Source organism: Zonotrichia leucophrys, chromosome 1 (genome assembly GCF_028769735.1).
Source record: "Zonotrichia leucophrys gambelii isolate GWCS_2022_RI chromosome 1, RI_Zleu_2.0, whole genome shotgun sequence".
Lineage (NCBI taxonomy): Eukaryota > Metazoa > Chordata > Aves > Passeriformes > Passerellidae > Zonotrichia > Zonotrichia leucophrys.
The window spans coordinates 20,960,613-20,979,872 of record NC_088169.1 but is presented as its reverse complement, the minus strand read 5'-3'; the positions used below and the strand labels follow the sequence as shown (position 1 = coordinate 20,979,872).

The window sequence follows — 19,260 nt, the reverse complement described above, 5'->3', positions numbered from 1 at the left end:
GATAAGATACTAGAAGCTGAAATTACAAAAACAGGAACTCCTCCTGTTTTGCATGGACAAAAGTGCTGCAGTTCCATTTGCTGCTTCTAGGAAAATAGGTTGACTTTGTTGTTATAATTTGTTGGCACTTTTCTTGAAAAGATAAGTAAGAAGGGAGTACAGGGTATTCAGATACTCAGTACACAGAGATCATAAACAACAACAAGGTCTCAGTTCTGTTGTTTTAACTCATTGCACTGAGTTTTAGTCAGCTGCAAACATTCAGGAAAAAAACTGTAATACTAGAAAAGCTGTTTAATTTCAGGTATTGGAGTGGATCATTTTAAAGGTGTGAAAAATCCAGAAACTGCTGACTAATCTCCCTTTGAAACAAAGAGAGTCAATGCTCTATTTCAAATTCCACCTTCAAAAATAGAGACATCCAGAATATTTTCTGACTTCTGAAGATCACAGCTATAGCAATTAAATGTCTGAGGTCACTTTTTAGCTGTGCAAATAAGATAGTCTAACCACCGTCTTTATTTTTTTATTACACTGAATGGCTTGAAGTCTGATTTCTCTCTGTGACTGAATCCTTTGCTGGTAGCGCTCTCTTGTGGCTGTTACTTTCATTTAAACGACTTAAGGGATTTCAAAAATATGTATATTATTTAGAAATTTTTGCCTTAGGACACAACAGTCTGTGTTGGATAAGCATAATGTGGTGGTTTTGCAAGTTCCTAAATTAAATGTGGTAATATATATTTTAATAATACAGGAAGGTCAGTCTAGGCAAAAGTGTCCCAAGCGAGTTTCCCAGAAGATCTCAAAGGGACAGTCATATTGAGCATTCATGTTTTTAACCTCTTTTTTTGGTATATTTTTGGTGAAAAGCCATATGCCTTTGCATGGTGGACAAATGGGGGAGGCTTGGGGGGAAATGAAATCTGCCTTGGCAGCCAGTCAGGTGGAGGAGAGGCAGGGATGGGCACCTTCATTAACTGGCTTGATTGCAGATGCTGCTCTTCCTGTGGTGCTGCTCTTGCTGATGAGCAAGTTACTTCCTACAACTTTGGCTATTAAAAGGAATGAAAATTGATTTGGGAGACTTTTCAAGTGAAACTGATACATGTGTTCCTGGTGAAAACTTGAAAACTTTTCACCCTGAATCTGTGCTTTCTCATTCTGGGGATGGGAAAGGAGAAGATGGGGGGTTAAACCTTGACCTATTCTGGTTTTTAATACAAATTTTTTAGCTGCTGTTTTAATTTTCAGCAAAGAGGCAAAGCCTAGGAGCTCAGATTGTGGTGGGCAGCGGTTTCCTTTGAACTAGGGACGTACAGTTTGCTCTCAAGAACAGTTACTAATGAGCAGTTGTTTGCTACTGCATAGACTTGGTACTATTGGGATTGTGCATCCAGTGTCATAACTTTATAAGCATGTCTGTATTATTAATACCCAGGGTGTGATATTGGGTGTAGGCTCCTTTTCCTTGTATGCTGTAACCCAACAGCACTGGAGTAATGATTCCAGGTTGTTTACTTAGTTGTACTCTCTTAGAGGGGCAGGTTTACACTTGAGATAAGGCTTTGAATGAGAGGGATCTTGGCCTCTGACTAAAAAATTTCTCTTTTGTAGGCTGAACTCTTGTGTGTGGCATTTGTCTGATCACCCACCTTCACTCATCTTCGGATCCTGTATGTCACATAAGCACTGTGATAATCCTAGTTCTTTCAGGGATATTTTTAAAATGTAAAACTAGTCTTCTGGGAAAGCTTTCATAGCAATTATGTGACTGTTTATAGCTGTTTTCCAGCAAATGTACTGCTGTGCCCAGCAGTTTTTCAAGTGAAGGTAAGATGAGCTTGTTTGCTGTTTTGGCTGCAGTCTAGCAGGACAGCTCAGCAGTATCTGATTGCAGATTAAGACTGAAAAGAGGCTTTTAAAAGCAAATTAAAAATCCTATTAGTCAACTGTATTTTGAGGTTCAGGTTTTCTTTTTCTTTAAAATTAAAGAAATAGTTGGTTTTCCTTGTCTCTTACCACTCAATGTAATTCTCATTGTTTTTTTAGACAGCAGATTCAATAATATCTACCCTATGCAATTTATTCTTCTGTTATGTAGAAAGAGGATGACTTGCTTCTGGAAATCCAGGAAAAAAGTTCTTTTTTCCCACTTAGATTTTATTTCTCTATCCTTTCAAATAAGTCACCAAGAATAATATTTGTCAGGTCTGCATCCTCATTAGCACAGCAACAACTCCATGGTTGTTAGACTCTTTCTGAAACATTGTTAGAAAAGCCAGCCATTAAGTCACAGTCTGCCTTTCTGTGGACTGAGTATGCACATGCACACACAGGCATGTGTGTTAATGTTAATAAACAAGGCATCATGCTATGTTTAGCTTACCTTTATTAAAGGCTATTTCAAAAAAAAACCTAATTACCTTAGGTTTAACATCTGTGAGTAATCTGTACTCTCACCTTTATATGAAGTGCAGTTGTTTTTTAATAGACTATATTAATTTGGCTGAGACGGATTTAGCCAGATGCCACCTAACTTTCCAGTAGGTTCACACAGTTGAGCTGTTGGACTACTTTGTAATTTCTAGTTGTCATATGCTGTCTTAACTGTATTTCTTATTAAAATCCAAATATGTATGCTTGCATAACATGAGATCACTTTTTGCCCTTTAGCCAACCTCCTTCCAGAAGTTTGAGTATTTCTGTAAATCCCCAGAACTTCCAGCTTTTCATTTACAACTGTAAATGCATCCTACTTTGACCTGTGAGAAGCTGGTCATTTTACACATGCAGGATGGGGGTCAGTCAGTTGGTAAGAATGCTGTGGTGCAATCAGTCCACTCTGTTATAGAACAGAACTGAAAAAATGTATAACTGCTGTTTAGTGTGATGGTTCAGTGGCACATAGGCCAGTGTCTAGAAGAAATTTTATCTTTTTTTCTGCTGTGCCAATCCTTAATGGTACAGTACAATTAATCTTCTTCATCTTCCCCCAAAGAAACTCTGTGCAGCCTGTTACTGTATCCTTTATATCCTCAGGTATAACGATGGTCAACAACCATCAAGCAAGCTTACATGTGCAAATCTGGCTAGCAGAAGGGGCTTAATTGTGTGACTATAGAGTAAAGCTTATTTTTTCAGAAGACTTTTTAAGTAAATTGTCCTTTGAAAGAACTCCCCAGAATTTGCAACATCATTCTCCCTGGGGGATGGATATACCTGTAGGTGATGATTTCCAGTGCCTGCATACTGAGGTGGTTTATTTCTAGGGATGTAACAGGATGCCTCTCTTTTAGGGAAAGTGCTGCTCCCTGAGAAGACTGGTTGTTTTTCATGTGTAGGAAAAACATCTGTAACTCTCCACTACCACTGATGATCCATCAGCTCTTAAGAGATTTTCTTTTAGCTTTGTCATCTCATGGGTGACATTAACTTCTTTACAATGCAGTGCCCCAGACCCATCTATTTACCTGCCCATGCATTTGCTTAGAATATTGGAAAAGGATAGAACTGATCAAACGAACACTTTCAGCAGCATAATGCCAGCGCATTTTACAAGCGCCATCTCAAACGCCACTTCAAACGAAAACTAAAAATCCCCTTCCTTCCTTCTCCGTCAGGAACAGTCCTCTGGTTTCATTTTTGGGGCTTTGCTCAGTTTTTCCCCGCCGAACTCCGCAGCCGCGTTCGGCGGCGGAGTCGCGGGTCTGGCTAATCTGAAGCGCTCCGGCTCTTAGCGGGGAGCGCTCACAAGGCTCCTTTGTCAGTCTAATTATATCCCTAAGCTGGCGGCCGCAGATTAGCTCAGGACAGCCGGTGGCAAGGGCTGAGGAGCCCCATGCTCTGCTCGGCCGGCATCGCCCGTGTCTGCCGGGGACAGAGGCCGGGAGGGTGCCAGGAGCACCCCCGGTGCCGGCTCGGGCCCGTGGCCTGGCCCACGGGCCGGTCCCGCTGCGCCGCCGAGAGCTCTGCCCGGAGCCGCAGGGAGGAGGCGCCGCAGCACGGAGCCCGGGTAGGTACGGACGCCCTTCCTTCCGATGTTGGGATAAGCCAGTGCTCAGGGTGCCTTTCTCTTGGCTTTTCTCTGTCTTTTGTAACTTGTTGGATGAGGGGCTATGCATTGTTGTCTCAAATGCATCCGATTACATTTTCATTATAGGATTGTTGAAGTGGAGTCTCAGGTGTGGAAGAAGGGAGTGACTTTGAAAAGAATATTTTGTTTTTGCTTTCAAATTTGCCTCCCATTTCTCAGGCAGACATGGCTTCAGTGTGCTTTGTCTTGCTGAGCAAAACCACTCCTCTCCCATCTGGGCCAGGCACTGGGGGTGCTTTGCATTGCTACTTTCTAAGAGGTCTGCGACCAGTTTTGTTGGGTGGTCTCTTCATGCCAGTATGGGATGGAGACAAATGGAGCGGCAGAGTCACTCTTAGTGGAACTCAAAGTGTCCAGGCCTGAGAGTTTTTAGGCCTCAAGCTTTTAGTGGTGTGGAAAGAAAATTTGGTGGAAAAAGTTTCCCAGTAAAACTGTGAGCTGCTTGCCAACATGTACGGAGCTTACGCGAGGGTGGAAGGGAATTTTTACGGAACAGTGCAAGAGGAAATGAGTATTTTGGTAAATGTGAGACCAAAATGGTTTGTTCTTCATAATAAATCTAAAGAAAGGGTTGTGGGATTTCTGTTTGTAAAGGAGAGGAGTATGAAGTACTGAGCAAAAGTGGGGGGAAAACAGCCTAATCATTTAAATACACTTGTCTTGCACAGTTTGGGGAAGGGGGAGGGAGTTAAATGATTAATTTAGGATATTTTTTTTTGTCACTGCCAGGCAGTCACTGCTTCCAGCTTCTCAAGCACATATATGCTGTGAAGGTGAGTGCTAGAGCAGCATGGGTTCAGGATGAGTTTCTGTCTCGATCTTCTTAGTGGGGACCAGACGGGCCAGTCATCTCCATTAGAGAAATCCTTAATCTGGTGAGGCTAATGGACCCTCTCACACAAGAGGGCTGCTCAGGTAGGATCTCCCCGCTGTATTTGTGGGGAAGGATCCCAGAAGAGTTAGGATCAATGTCTGCAGGTTACTGTTGATTTATAATAACATAGTAATACATAGCAGAGCACTGGCACATAAAACCCATCACACATTTCTGTGGCTTCACTGAACTTTTAGTAAAGCTATAAAATATTAGACATCCATTAGTCACTTGGAGCTCATATGTGGTAGTCAGTATGTCTCAGTGATTTTTTTTCTACATGAAGATACCTTTTCTATTCTTTGAGGTTGTTTAGACATCCTTGTGCAGAGCTCTGCACCACCCTAGGAGTGTTAAAAGCCAGCTTTGTTTCCCATCTGAAGGTGACTAAATGCAGCACATATAATGCAGACAGCTGAGAACCCAGAGGTGTATTCACTGCTCCAAGTTTAGTAATAGTGATGTAGGTACAATTTGCATGTGAATGTAGTCATAGTATCTGTGTGGTCTGTTGTGAGATTGTCTATAGATACTTTGGTTTATGCAGGAAGAATGCATGGATGAGCTCAGTTATTAAACTACTTGATCATTTTGGAGGGATGCTGATAATTTCTGCAGCTTTTTAACAAACAAGCTTTGGCAGCAGAAGTAACTATGAATATTAACTAGAGAATTTCTTACTGTATTTTGTCATCAATTGTAACTGATCTCGGTTTGGGAAATTTAGGTTGTTTCTGATTTGATTTTTGTGTATCAAAGCATGTTTCAGCCTGTGGGCAATTATTAATCTACTGTTGCCAGATTTACTCTCTTGTAAAACTTACACTTGGTGATAATTAGGGTGGCTAAAGATTGAGATCTGAAGGGGTGGTGTGAGCTGGGCTGGAAGAAAAATGATCTATTGAAGTGTTGTGTTGTTATTGCTGTGAAGGGATTCTGTTTTCAATTTTGCTTGGAAAATAGCTTTTATTTTGCTGTGAAGTGACTGAACCCAGCGTTCAAGTCTAATGATGTTAAATTGGGTGCATATCTTGGCACATTCAGTTTCTGTAAAATAAGCTTAAAAACCTAGTTCCCCAAGCAAAATCAGCTCTGTTCCAGGAATCCCAGAAATGAGAGTTGTCTGGTCATTATTAATGTTCTAGCTCCAGGTGATTGCGTTTTAGGGCTGCCATATATCTGCTCAAAATGAGGGTTTGTACTTATTCCTAGTGTATCCAAATCAAGGGAAACAGCTCTGTTTCTCACAGAATGAAATGTCAGAAGGTGAAGCAGGACATAGAACCAGCCTCAGCAGAGGATCCAGCTTCTTGCACTTGCCTTTACTGCAGTCCCATCACCCCCCTAGGGATGGAGGGCATGGATTGCATTGTTAGGGCCAGGCTCCTCCCCACAGGGTGGTAGGAGCTCTCAGAGACAGCATTGTACCTGCCCATGCAGATTGCTTCTACTTCCATTAAGAGTCTACACAAAATGTTGGAAATATTTGGCCTGAGTTAGTACAGGCATAGGAAGAGAGTAGCTCATGCTCCAAGAAGTTGCAGGAAAATATCTGCCCTTTGCCAGTGGAGAAATGGTAGATGGATGTGTAAGTGTTTCAAATTGTGCTGCTGTTTGTTATAATGCTGTTATGGCTGCAGTCATCAGTTGGAGATTGAGAACGGGATTTAACTTGGAACTAACAATTAATTTCACCTGAAACTTGAGCTGCCCTGGGAGGTAAGGAGGGAGAGGTTACTTGGATGATTGTGCAACTGTACCCACTTCATGCCTTGGGCTTCCAACATGTTAAGGCAGCTGAGATTTCCTGCCCAAATTACGAGCTCTGTAATGTGCCAAAACTCTAATGTCTGTTTTAATCTGAAAATAGTTTTTTATGACAATAAAAATCCTTTTTATAAACCATGCTGTGTATCAGAGTGTGATTTACAGCTGCAAAGCTACCTCAATTCAGTGGAAGAAGTAAAAATTTTTAGATGCACTAGTATATGTAATCCAGAAGGGGATTTCCAGAAGAGGAGTTTTTGGGGGAGTTTGGTTTGTTTGGTTTTGGTTTGGTGGGATTTTTTTATTTGTGTTTTTGTTGGTTTGTTGGTTTTGTTTTGTTTTGGGATTTTTTTGTTGGTTTGGTTTGGGGTTTTTTAATATTTTTTTTGGTGAAGCAGATTTTTCTTTCAAATCTCTATTGTCCTTCTGAGACCAAGATGCCTCAAGGGAAAATTTCTACATGAAAAGCTTATTCGGTTCTTTATTAATGTGGAAAGTAATGTAACTTTTTACAGTATTATACTCATTTTTTGTCTAAGTTATGGCTAAGCCAGAGTAAATGGGTCCTGGATGCTGTGTGATGTGACCAGTATTTATTTGGAAGCTTACTTGAGAATTCCAAGTGTTGTGAGAAGCAGTATTAGAGTATTTAACAAGTGAAAGCTTGTAAATAGATGAGCAATAAGACTTTATGTCGGCCTGTTGAGTTGGTTCTACTTCTTACTCCAATGGGATTTTTTGGATGAAAATAACTATATTGTTTCTACTAGGGATCAGCAGTATTGTTCTAAAGATTTACTTAATTAAATGTTCCTGCAGTGCATCTGATTTAACCATTCCTTTTGTGAACAAGGCAGATGTAAATCCAGACAGGTTTTGGCTTCATTTGAAACAGAGTTCCTTCCATTCACGTGTTTTTTGTATTCAGAGAGTGACCCTGAAAGAAAGGAGGGGATGGTATGTGTTGTTTTTATAAAGCTCACTACAGATCTGCAGAGGTAAAAGACATGGCCCTAAAGTATTTGCCATGATGCTATACCAAGAGTTTTTTGGGTTTTTTGCTCACCATGAAAAGACATTTTACACATCTTAAGTTTAATGTCTATAATATAAAGTAAGGGTGTGATACCTCTACAGTTAAAATTTCAAGTGCTGATGTTTCTGCCTCTGCTGGGAAAGCCCTGTTTTTTGGCTTTTTAGAGGGGCTAATGCAGTTACTGTATCTTCTGTCCTTACTTAAAAGGATGTAAAGGCTCTTCTGGATGGGCAGTCTGTATGCTGGCACAGAGTGTACTTTAGAAAAAGCATTTAAGTTGCTGCTGTCTAGCCCCAGGACAGTAGGAACTTGGGGCATCTTAGACTGAATCAGAGGGAAAGGCAGTAGGACAGGCTGAAGAGAAAGGGAAGGAAGTGGCTGAGGCTGTGAGGCTCTAGAAGGCAGCACAGAGATGAGTTCATAAGTGGGTAGTGGGACAGGTTTTAGCAGTGGGAAAAGACCAAAAAAGCAGTGGCTGGAGTGCAAAACCATCAGCCTGGTCAGAGAAATTGTGGATGTTTTGGAACTAGAAAAGCCTAAAAAGTTGCTTTGCATACATGTATAAATCTATGCATGAATCTATATAGAGAGATAGATATGTGTGTGTATATACATATAATCTCTACTGGATATGAGTGACATTGAAGGTTTACTTCAAAATATATTCTGGAAGATTTTTTTTAATTTGGGAAATCCTTTAATACACAATTTCAGCATGGAAATTTTCAGGAGGGCTCTCTGTATTTTTCTTCCTTCTCATATTCTTTCTGACATACATACCACCCTCCTTCCTTTATTTTTAAATAAATGAAGAAAAAATAAAGCAGGAGACTGTTCAGAAAAAGTGTTCCACCTAAAGTTTTGGATGCTTTTTCCTCACTTGGTTTGCTGTTAGATCCAAAGATATAGATGTACCTTTATGTCAGGAGACAGGACAACACTGAAAATGGCAAGGGGAATTGTATTGGACTTAATCAAGAGCTTTTTTATGGAATTGATAACAACTGGTTTAGCCTAAATGAGGATAACTCTTGCATATATTTATTTACTGAGAACGGCACAAGAAACCATTCACGTTCCTTACAGAGCTTTGCTGCTGGGTGATAGCTTTTGCCAGATTTTTGATACTTCATTTCCATATTTCCCTGGCAGATAGATCTGCCAGTGGTGACTAACATAGCATGAAGTAATTTGAATTCTATGAATATAGCTGTCTGAGATAGATAATAGCAAATATCTTTGTATAGGATGATGACTCCTTTGGCATTCTGTAGAAAGGAATGTTGTTTGTCTGTTTTCAAGAGAGGCTAAGAAGAGAGATCAAATTAAGTGCTCATTTAAAAAAATATTTCTTCATTTTAGAAAAATCATCTAGTTCGAATCATGAGCTTCCATGTTAGGCAGTTGAATGAATTCTTCAAATCTGCAGTGACAAATACATATAACAGATTTTGGAATGAAAAACAGTTACATTGTCAATTTCTTTTTATTTGAGGCCGCTGTGGGTAACTGCAGACTCATGGTGGTATTCGACCTCCTTTTTTTTTCCTGCCAAGGATTCAGAAGACTAGCAAAATCCAAATATGTTTTTAATACATTGAATAAATGATTTAGCAGTTCCTTTGCAGTGGTTTTTTGCATACCCAGTTAATTACATTATATGTTGGTCTTCTGGTGTGTTTTAATTTACTAAACAAAAGATTGGTGACCTACAAAAAACCCTCATGGATTGGGAAGACTTTTGCTCCCCCAGCATACACAGATTTACTAAAAAAAAATTGTTAATGAGGTATTGGTATGTCTAGCCTACTGTTATTGTAAGGGAGGGGATGTGAGAAAACTGAGAACTTTGAAGCTGTTTGGGATTTATAAGTGGACAAACAAGAGCCCCTGTGCTGTCACTACAAATTCTTGACATTTTCTGTACATGGAGTAAAAAAAAAATAAAAAATGTGTGAGCAGCTTGCTGAGGACACTGCAAAACCTGAACTTTTCCTAGGCAATTTGGGTGGCTGGCATGGGGCATCATGTTTGTAACTGGTTCTGTTTCTGCAGGACAAACAAGAGCAGTGTGGTTTGGTTTATTTGGCTTTGACACAGTCTAAGGGCACCTTGTGAGCTGTAGCTCACAGTGCAGTGCTCAGGTGTGCTGCTTGTTTGCGGGTGCAGTGATTGCACTTGACCTTCAAGCCTGTGCAGGTTTCCATTTTATCTCAGGGCTGCAGCCTTTCTGCATTTCCTTAGCCTTGCATCTTTGGCATGTTTAGTAGCCAGTTACTCTGGGATTAGGCAACATTTCTGGTTCTAGACAAGGTTTAAAATGACTGCCAGTAGTTTGGACCTCCTGCTGCAACTTTGGAAAAGTGAACTTGGGTTATTTTAAAAACAAAGTTTTTAACAACACAGAAAGTCTTTGTTGCACCGCTGAAAAGCTTTGAGTAGCATTGTGGTGAATGGAGGGAGAAGAGTTTTATTTTGATAGCTGCTGTTCAGCATCAGTACACTGACTGGTTCCCAAATTCTTGTGTTTGTACCTTGAAACATGGTCTACAGCTTTCTGTAGAAACATAAGTGACTGAAAAGGGAATATATCTATTTTTAAAGAATCTTTACGATAAACGATTGCTGCAACAGTTTTCACTCAAAGATTTAGGGCTGACAGTGTGTAACAGTAAGAGTTAAAAAGAACAAATGCTTCTGCTTTGGGATTTTTTTCCTGTCTTTGTAGATTCAGCTCAGTTCTAAGTGAAGCCACTGACTTGTCCGTCCTTTGACTTTTGAAAAATTGGGATTTGTTATCTAAACCCAGGTTTTATTAGCGTAAAGCCCCACCTTGAGTACTGCCTCCACCTCTGGCATGCCCTGCACAGGAAAGCATGATCGACCTGTTGGAATGAGTCCAAAAGAAGGCACCAAGTTCATTAGAGGATTGGAGCACCTCTCCTATGTGAAAATGCTAAGAGAACTGGGAATGTTCAGCCTGGAGAAGAGAAAGCTTTGGGGTGACATAGTAGCAGTCTTCCAGAGCCCAAAGGGAGCCTATGAGAAATTGGAGAGAGACTATTTTCAAGGGCATATAGTGACAAGACAAGGGGGAATGGCTTCAAATTGAAAGAGAGTAGGTCTAGGTTAGACGTTAGGAAAAACTTCTTTGCTCTGAGGGTGGTGAGGCACTGGAATGGGTGTCTGGAGAAGCTGTGAGTGGCCCATACCTTAAAAACATTCAAGCCAGGCTTGATAGGGCTCTGAGCAAATGGTCTGCTCTAGTGGAAGGTGTCCCTGCCTTCGTCAGAAGGGTTGGAATGAGATGATCTTAAAGGTCTCTTCCAACCCAAACCGTTCTTTTGATTGATTCTGTGATGTATTTCTTGTCGCATCAGATACAGATGAACAGTGGGTGACACCGCATTTGCAAGGACTGGTCTCTAATGCTCACTCCTGGTTAGATGTGCTGTGGGGAGCCCTGGCTGTCAGCGATTACTGCGGCTGTGGAGCGCAATTGTGCAGTCCCAGGGCTGCAGCCGCTAGGAGAAAAGCCACCACCGTGTGGTCACGGCAGAGCTTGCCTCTGTGCCGGCCTCAGGAGGTCTCCGTAGGGACGAGGAACGATCCCGGCAGGAGGCGGAGGATCGGCAGTGATGACGGCGCCGGAGCCGCGGCCTCCCGGGCACAGCGCACGTTAGCCGGCAGGGGGCGGGCAGGGAGAGGAGGCCGGGAGGGAAGGGAGGGGATCTCGGGAAAGGGACACACGGCCCGTGGGCTTCGGGATAGCGGCACCGCCTGCCTCTGTCCCGTGCGGTGCCGCTGCTTGCAGGGAGAGCTGGGCAGCCTCAGCCCGAGGTGTGTGCCAGCAGCTGCGCCTTGGCTCCTTCAGCAGGGGGCTGCAATGAAACATTACCAGACTAATCAGATATTAGGAAGAAATTCTATAGGGTCAGGGTGGGGAGGCACTGGAACAGGTTGGCAGAGAAGTTGGGGATACCTCATCCTTGGGAGTGTTCAGAGCCAGCCTGGATGAGGCTGTGAGCAGCCTGCTCTAGTGGGAGGTGTTCCTGTCCATGGCGGGGCAGTTTTAACTGAGTGATCTTAAACTGATCTTCCAACCCAAACTATTTTATGGTTCTATGAAATAAATTCTAACAATTGGTTTTCATCTGCATGCAGGTGCCTGGAACTGCCTGTCACATTTTTGCTTTGGTTACTCTAGATGCACAAGCCTGTATAGCAGGGTTACAACAGAGGTGCTGTTCAGTAGATAAGAATGATACAGTATCTGTTGGAGAAGGTGGTGCTGGGGAAATACATGCTTCTGTTGTTGGATCTGCTGGCTTTTTTATCTTTTTTCCTTTGTAACCTATCTTCTGTGCCTGTCAACATTTTCCTTCCAGCAGCTTCTGTAAAAGCACTGGTAGAAAGATACTTTCAGTGAAATGCTTTTAATAATGCTTCCATTAATGCTGGAGGTTTTCTGAGTTGTAGGTTCAGAGGATCTCATTCTGTCACTCAGGGAGGTATTACATTAGAATGTAAATGCTCAGCTTCCAGCTTCTTCAGTTGTCTGCAAAATATTCCTGTTTTGAATCTCTGAATTTTTTCTTTCTAGTTCTTCTATCCATTTGCTGAATTTTGGAATCAATTTTTTATGTTGCAGTCCCCATTTTAGAAAAAATCGTTCCTTGAAGTGCAGGATAGATTCTTACCATTTAATTAGAATTACTATCAGAAAGTACTGTTGACTGTGTACGGTGAATTAATTTTTAGTCATGTGTGGGAACTTCCCAACAAAAGCAGGTGTTTGTTTATGAGATTCCCCCTTCTGGGTATCCCACCAGTATTTTTAGGCTGTTCAGACCATTATGTCAAAAAAAAAAAAAAAACACCCTCTCAAAAATCCTGTGTGGCCACAAAAACAGAAAATTCAACAGAACCTGTAAATTCTTGTCCACTTGCCTTATGCCACAACTCAGTCCAGTCTGTTCCTCCCCTTGCTTGGCTGCTCAGGAAGATGAAAGTGGTGGTGGACATTGTAGCACAGAAAATGCCTTCTGAAAATGACATTCATGTAGCGAGGAACTATCTTATCAAGATCTTGAGAAGTTCCATGAGGTACAGTACTGACTTACATGTGCATCCCTTCTGTTTCTTCCCAGTGCTTGGATTCCTCCTGCCATTTGTCAAGCCTAAACTGTCACAGATGCCCTCTTCCCAATCTTCCCAGCCTTCTTTTCCTTGTGCTCCAAATGCTGCTTGTGTTGTGCTAGTTTCCTAGTCTTGTGTTTCCTTAGCAGTACATCATAGAAAAGTAATTGTCTCATAAAAGATAAACCTTTTCAGCTGAATTGATGCCTCAGGATCTGCTGAATTTGCCTTACCAGGCATTTGTGGTATGCTGAGTTGTTGTCAGTACTATTAAAGATGAGCAGTGGGGGGAAAAGCTCATGTGATATTCAGTGCAGCTGAACAGTGGAATTGTAACTTTTTCCATACCTGCACACAAGCTTGGAGCAAGCAAGGATTGTCTGGAGCCTGTCATGGTATGGCTGAGCAGAATCTTTTGCACTTGTTTACGCTGAGAGTACTGGGGCTCCTTCACTGTTCCTACCAAGAAGGAGCAGCTAGAGATGCTCTGCTTAATAGTTTTCTCTTTTGTCACACGGAGAAGAATAGGCTTTTGTTTATGGAAACAATTACTTCTTTTTTTTAATGACAATAATGATGCTACACTTTGTAGTGAAATTACAGTTTCCCTGTAGAATTGTTATTCTCCTTTTGTAATCCTGCATGCAGATTTTGGAAAGACAATTGATCACTGACTTCTCCAGACCCTGCTGAATGTACTGTGAAAAGCCATGTACTCAGAGCTGACCTGAGTTTATTTGCTTTAGTTTTGGTCTCTAAATGCAGTGGTGGAATGATAACAGACAAATATATAAAAAGGGGGAATGAGTAAAAAATGTAGAAGTACCTTTTTACAGTTCAAATTGAAAATATGGAACACTTCTTCAGTGTAGCAAATTACTTAACCTTGGAGTAACAGATTTCTTGAGTACAGAAGTGCATTTAAAAAATTGTAACAACTACAGGTCCTATAAGCCTTTATTTCATACTTGGACTTCAAAAGATGGGATTTGTCAAGCCTCATACTGCATCTAAATTTTAAATTACACTTCCTCCAGGACAAGCAAAGAAGAAGAGCTATTAATTACTTTCTAAGAACGTCCTGCTTCATTCCCAAGTGAGAGGGTCTTGACAAATGGCCTGTAATTGGCATCTGCTCACTGAAACAGAAGTGGCTGGATTCCGCCCAGAAGGCTTATTTAACCTTAGGGAAAAAAGAATGCACTTACTCCATGAGTGCTGAATGCTGTAACAAAACAGAAAGTCCTTGGAAGGCAATGCAAGCTGTAGTTACTAATTCCTGAGCAGAAGGAAGGAGGTAGAGGAGTATGAAGCAGTTTTTCAGGTACATAACTCTAACAACAACCTACTGTTGGTACTTCTTAGAAGGGATATCTTCTGTTAGGTGAGCAGGAACATTTGGAGGTAATATCCAAGTAGATATTTGGGGACTTACATGATTCACTGAACTGATACTGAGATGTATTTTAAAAAAAAAAATCCCAGAAAACACCAAAACAAACAAAACCTCCATGCATATCTGGGATGCCAAACATTTCAAGAGCTGAAGCAGAACTTGCCTGGAGTTAATATGATTGCTTGTATCACTAACTTGTATGAAACAATGTGCATGGCTTTAATTCTTCCTGTCATTAACTAGTTTTTTCCTATAAGCTCCTCCTATATGCACCTACCTACAGTAAAATCTTACCTAAGCCTTACCGTTGGCAAGTTGTAAAAGAGTTCAAAGTGTAATATTAGCTTTAACTATTAAATCTCTGGATACGTGTCAGGCACTTTAAAATTTATCAATCTCTCTTCCTTGTAAAAAACACCCACCTCACCACGCATTAAAAAAAAAAGGTATTTCAGTGCATCTCAAGCATTTTAAAGAAATGGTGATGTCTTTTCAAAACTGGCATGCATGCACGTAGAAAGTTTTGCTGTCATTGAAAGTCATTATACCTCAGTCCTATCTGTGAAATGCTTTACTGCTGCCCTGGTAGATTTTTTGCTGTATATACCTTATTGAAGTGTTTGCATTAAAGCAGTACCTGTGCCTCTGTTGCTTTCAGAAGGAATGACCTGGCCTGCAGGCCGCACTCCTGGCACGCAACCAAATTTACCGAGAGTCAGCCTGAGGCAGCCACGTCACACCTCGCCTCGGCCCATGCCTGCGCCTCCTGGCACTCCAGCTACCATGCAAGGTGAGTCTGCTTGGCTTACACACATCCAGCTCCAACAGCCAGCCTACAGTGATGCAGCTCATGTTGCTGAGGGTTTTTATAAAAAACAACCAACACAGAATTGTGGTGTTGCACTTTAGAGTTGCCTGTCCTTGCAGTGCATGAAGGGGGAGTTGGGGAAGTTTGACGTGTGGGTGAGTGGAGTTCTGAAACGGTCTGTGATATGTGCATGTGATTGAAAGGTAAGAAACTAGCTTTAAAGGCAGTCACAAGGTTCTGCTTCTGGCTCTGCTTTTGCTTTCAGTGTCCACTGGGAAAATCCTAAGGCAAAGTAACCATCAAAATTAACATTCATGAAGTGAAATAGGAAAGGTAGAAGAAGATAAAAATACTGTTTCAAACAATTAAAGGGGCTTTATGTAAAGAGAGGGTGCAGAATGCTTTACTGTTGCCTTTTAAGGTATTACTGGTTTACTGTCTTTCTATAATCCTTCCCTGCATCTGTGATCTTGCTTGTCTAGAGAGGTAATAAGACCGATTATTTTCAGTCCCTGTTTAAAGCACTTTAATATTTGTTAGGTCACATTCAACACTAATGGAGAAAGGCTGACACCCAGGCAGTTCTAGCTGTGAAACTCTAGACCTTTAGGTAACGCCTCTGTGTCTGGTTGCAGGTTCTTGTTTGTTTCCTGCTCCTAGGTTACATTCTTTGTCATTTTCATGGAAGATTTTCTTGGTTTTTGGGAGGGAGGGGGTGTTAATTTTTTTTTTGCCTTTTTTTTTTTTTTTTTTTTTTTTAACTTTTTCCTCCTCAGTTACACTGAGCATTGCAGAAAATTAGTCTGGTGTGCAGTCCCGGTTTGGGAAGCAGACTTTGGTTTTCTATACTTAGTGCTGTGCATTCTCTGCTGAATCATTACTCCTTGGGGTTAATGTTTTGTGGTAGTCAAAACAAAAGAACATTAATACTTCAGTATTTTATTTTATTTTTTTGTCGAATTTTTACATTTAGACGAACATTTACAATGTTTTTACATTGTTTCCTTAGGGAGCTCCCTACTGTTTTTAAGTTAAGTTTTTAATCTGCTCTTGAATAAAGTTGATAGGGGTTTTTAAAATGTTTTTTGTAATACTTTATTAGTAGAAATTTTAGAAACTTTGATTACAATTTCTGCTGATTTACACTGATTTAAAGTTTGTGTTTAAATATCATATAATAGATTTAGATATAAGTTTTTAGATTGTTTTAGATTTATAGATTCATTAATTTAGATTTATAGATTTTAAGACAGTAAAAGTCCTTGTACACAGAAACAAAATTCAGAAATTTCTGAAATCTTCTATAGGGTTCCTCATTGCAATGCTATAGCTAAAGAGTATTTCTACTATTAATGAGTCTTCTCTACTAAGCTGTGAATCATTATATGCTTCCTGCTCTTCCTGGTGGTTGTCCTTGTACCTTGTAAAAGTAAAAGTAAAATACTACAAGATGTGTCTCAAGGTGTGTTTGATAGGAGCTGGGTGTCTCCCAATAAAAAAAAGAGAAAAAATGGTTCCATGGCAGTCTGAAATGAGGTTTGGGTGGGAAATTCTGGATGTAAAGGAAGAGGGGATGGGAATAGAGCAGTCCTCTCCCCTCACATATCAGAAAGAGCCACAACTGCTGGCAGACACTAATACTAATAAAAACAAGGGATTCTTTCTCACATGCTGCTGAAAGATTTAGTGGCCTTAGCACAGTCTCATATCATAGTTCCCAGGTCACTGCCATGCTGAACCCCTTGGCTACCTGTGCTGCCCACTTAAAAGACAATATATTTGGGAGATTTGTCAGCCCTGGTGTTTGTTGTCCAAGACTGTTTCAGAGGCAGAGCTGCTTTTACCATGCTGCTGCTGGAGGATACCCAGCATTCCCATAGTGGCAGCCCAAGGATTTTGGTACTTTGGGGATCTCAGTTGCAGAGTGGGGTTCTTGGGGCTTGCTGATCTGCAAAAAGAGGTGAGCAGCCTCTGAGATTCCCCACTTTACAAGTACATTTCACAAAAAGCTCAGCTGATCAGAAGGCACAGCAATCAGTAGCTAAAAACAGCAGTATGCAAAGAGATAATTGAAATAGCCCAAGGAGGGGATACATTTCTAGCCCAGGCATCCCATCCCTGGGCTGTTTCTGGAATTTCATGTCCTTCTTTGAGCTAAGCATCTGAAATTGGTATTCAAAGCCTAAAATCTCTTCTGATTATGCCTACCTGCATCCTCTCAGTGAGTGTGAAAATTCACTAAATCACTTGTAAAACATGGAGAGTTCATGGGGGGAGGGGGCACACGCCACACTTTGTTGTGTTGGTGGAGTGGGGCACAGCTGGCCAAAACAGCCCCATGAAGACTGTCCATACTATCTACTGTTAGGTTAAGGTATGGGCAGTTTGATTTGCTTTAGGGTTTTTTTGGTTGGTTGGTTTTGCTGGGGCTTTCTTTTTGCCGGCCTGATGAATTTGAACATTTGTAAAGGTGGATGAAGCTAGAGGAAGACAGCCCAGAAGAGGCTGTAGGAGGGAGGGTGGTCCTGGAACCCAGCCCTTCACATCCAGCACTAGATGTATGGGGGTTTTATCATGTGATTTCAGGGCAAAAATTGTAAGTTATCTTTGGGAGCACTAGGCTGGATCTAGATGCCTCTCATGGAAGGCTAGAGAGCTGGAACTTATAAAGCTTTTGATTTCCCTCTGTGAGTCTTCTGTCTTTTTCACAGAAGTCACACCATAATAACATGGTGCAGACTTTTTTCCTGGCCCATCCTAAACTAAGGCTGAGTTTACTTTTCTGGGAGGAATGTAACTGAAGTATCCTAAATTGCTGAAAGTTTAAACCCTGCATTTTCTTGCAGTAGGGTATACTATAACAGAGGAGCCTTTGGGTTTTTTCTGTGCCCCCGGTTGTGCAGATGAACCCAGCCACCTCTTCTGCTTCATTCTGGTATTGCAGGTGTGGCTGTGGGACCAGTGTGCTTTGAGAAGGCTACCTAAACTGAACTTTTGGGGCAGTTAGGGTCAGGTGCATCTGGTTTGTAATCCCATGCTGTTGCTGAGAGGAGATAATTTCTGTAATGGTCCAGGAGCCGAAGCTCATGCCCCAGGGTTGGGAAGGGTGTTTCCTGGCCAGTGTGGCCAAGGAATGGTGTTTGTGGATTATTCCTGGACTTCACCTACCCAACTTTGACCAGCAGTGTAGGTGCTTCTATGAATCTGCTCTAAAACAGCCACTGAGAGAAGATTATCCTGGGATGCCAGCCAGGCTCAGGCAGACCTGGCCTCTGCACTCTCTTCCATGTCAGGGTTCACAGGAGGATTGCCCTGCAGTTTAGGACCACAGGAGGCCACGCTCTGCATTAACATGCCGTTAGAAACCTTCCTGTCCTTTAAAGTGCTTGCTGCTTCTGCTGGGTTTCCATTAGGCATTTCCCAGCAGGGCTGTGACCTCCTGTGATGATATCTCTGCTTCACATTTGATACTGGCAGATTTACATGAGACCTGTAAACTGAGGCTTTCCTGTACAAGTGGCATCTTTCTTTTAATTAATGCCAGGTATCTGTTTGGATTTCATGAACTTCAAGGTCTTTTCCAACCTTAATGGTTGTATGATCTTCTTAGTGCTCAAGGGAGTGGGAATATCAGCAATTCTTAGTAATAGCTGACTTACATTACTCTTTCACAGAAAAATCCTAGTAATGACTACAATACTTTTTACATGCAACACAGTATCAGCTTAACACGACAATTAAAACCTTTTAAAGGATTCAGCAAGATGCTTTAAATGCTGAAAATCAACGAATGAAAGAACATAAAATCCCACAAGATGAGGCCATTGTTAGTGTATCTTGTTAATAAAATGCCTTTAGAAAATAAGCATAAAGCATATCTTCTCTTATTTCGTATAAGTTGCTTTTGACTATGTTGACTAAGAAAAGAAGTTTAAAAGGCTGTAGTAGTAGAGGGGAAAAGAACCAATTCTGTTAATATTGAATTCCAGAGAACTGTTGAGTTGACCTTTGCAATATTTTTGATAGAAGACCTGTACCACTCCTGGTATTTTTTATGTGGATTAATCTAATTTCATTGCTAGCTTTCACAGGTCTCTTTATAACACAAGATTTGATAGATGCTCCATATAATTATAGCTACAGG

At 41.2% G+C, this 19,260-nt stretch overlaps 1 protein-coding gene across 3 annotated transcripts in view; it reads left to right on the top strand.

The window, feature by feature from the left end:
* SHROOM2 (shroom family member 2) overlaps positions 1-19,260 on the top strand; it is a 116,224-nt gene that overhangs the window by 56,823 nt on the left and 40,141 nt on the right. For 2 of the 3 annotated variants that reach the window (XM_064708709.1, XM_064708691.1), the window contains exon 3: positions 14,967-15,098. In XM_064708709.1, coding sequence (XP_064564779.1) covers positions 14,967-15,098 — 132 coding nt within the window. The remainder of the gene's footprint in view (positions 1-14,966; positions 15,099-19,260) is intronic. The other variant, XM_064708700.1, reaches the window with a different exon arrangement.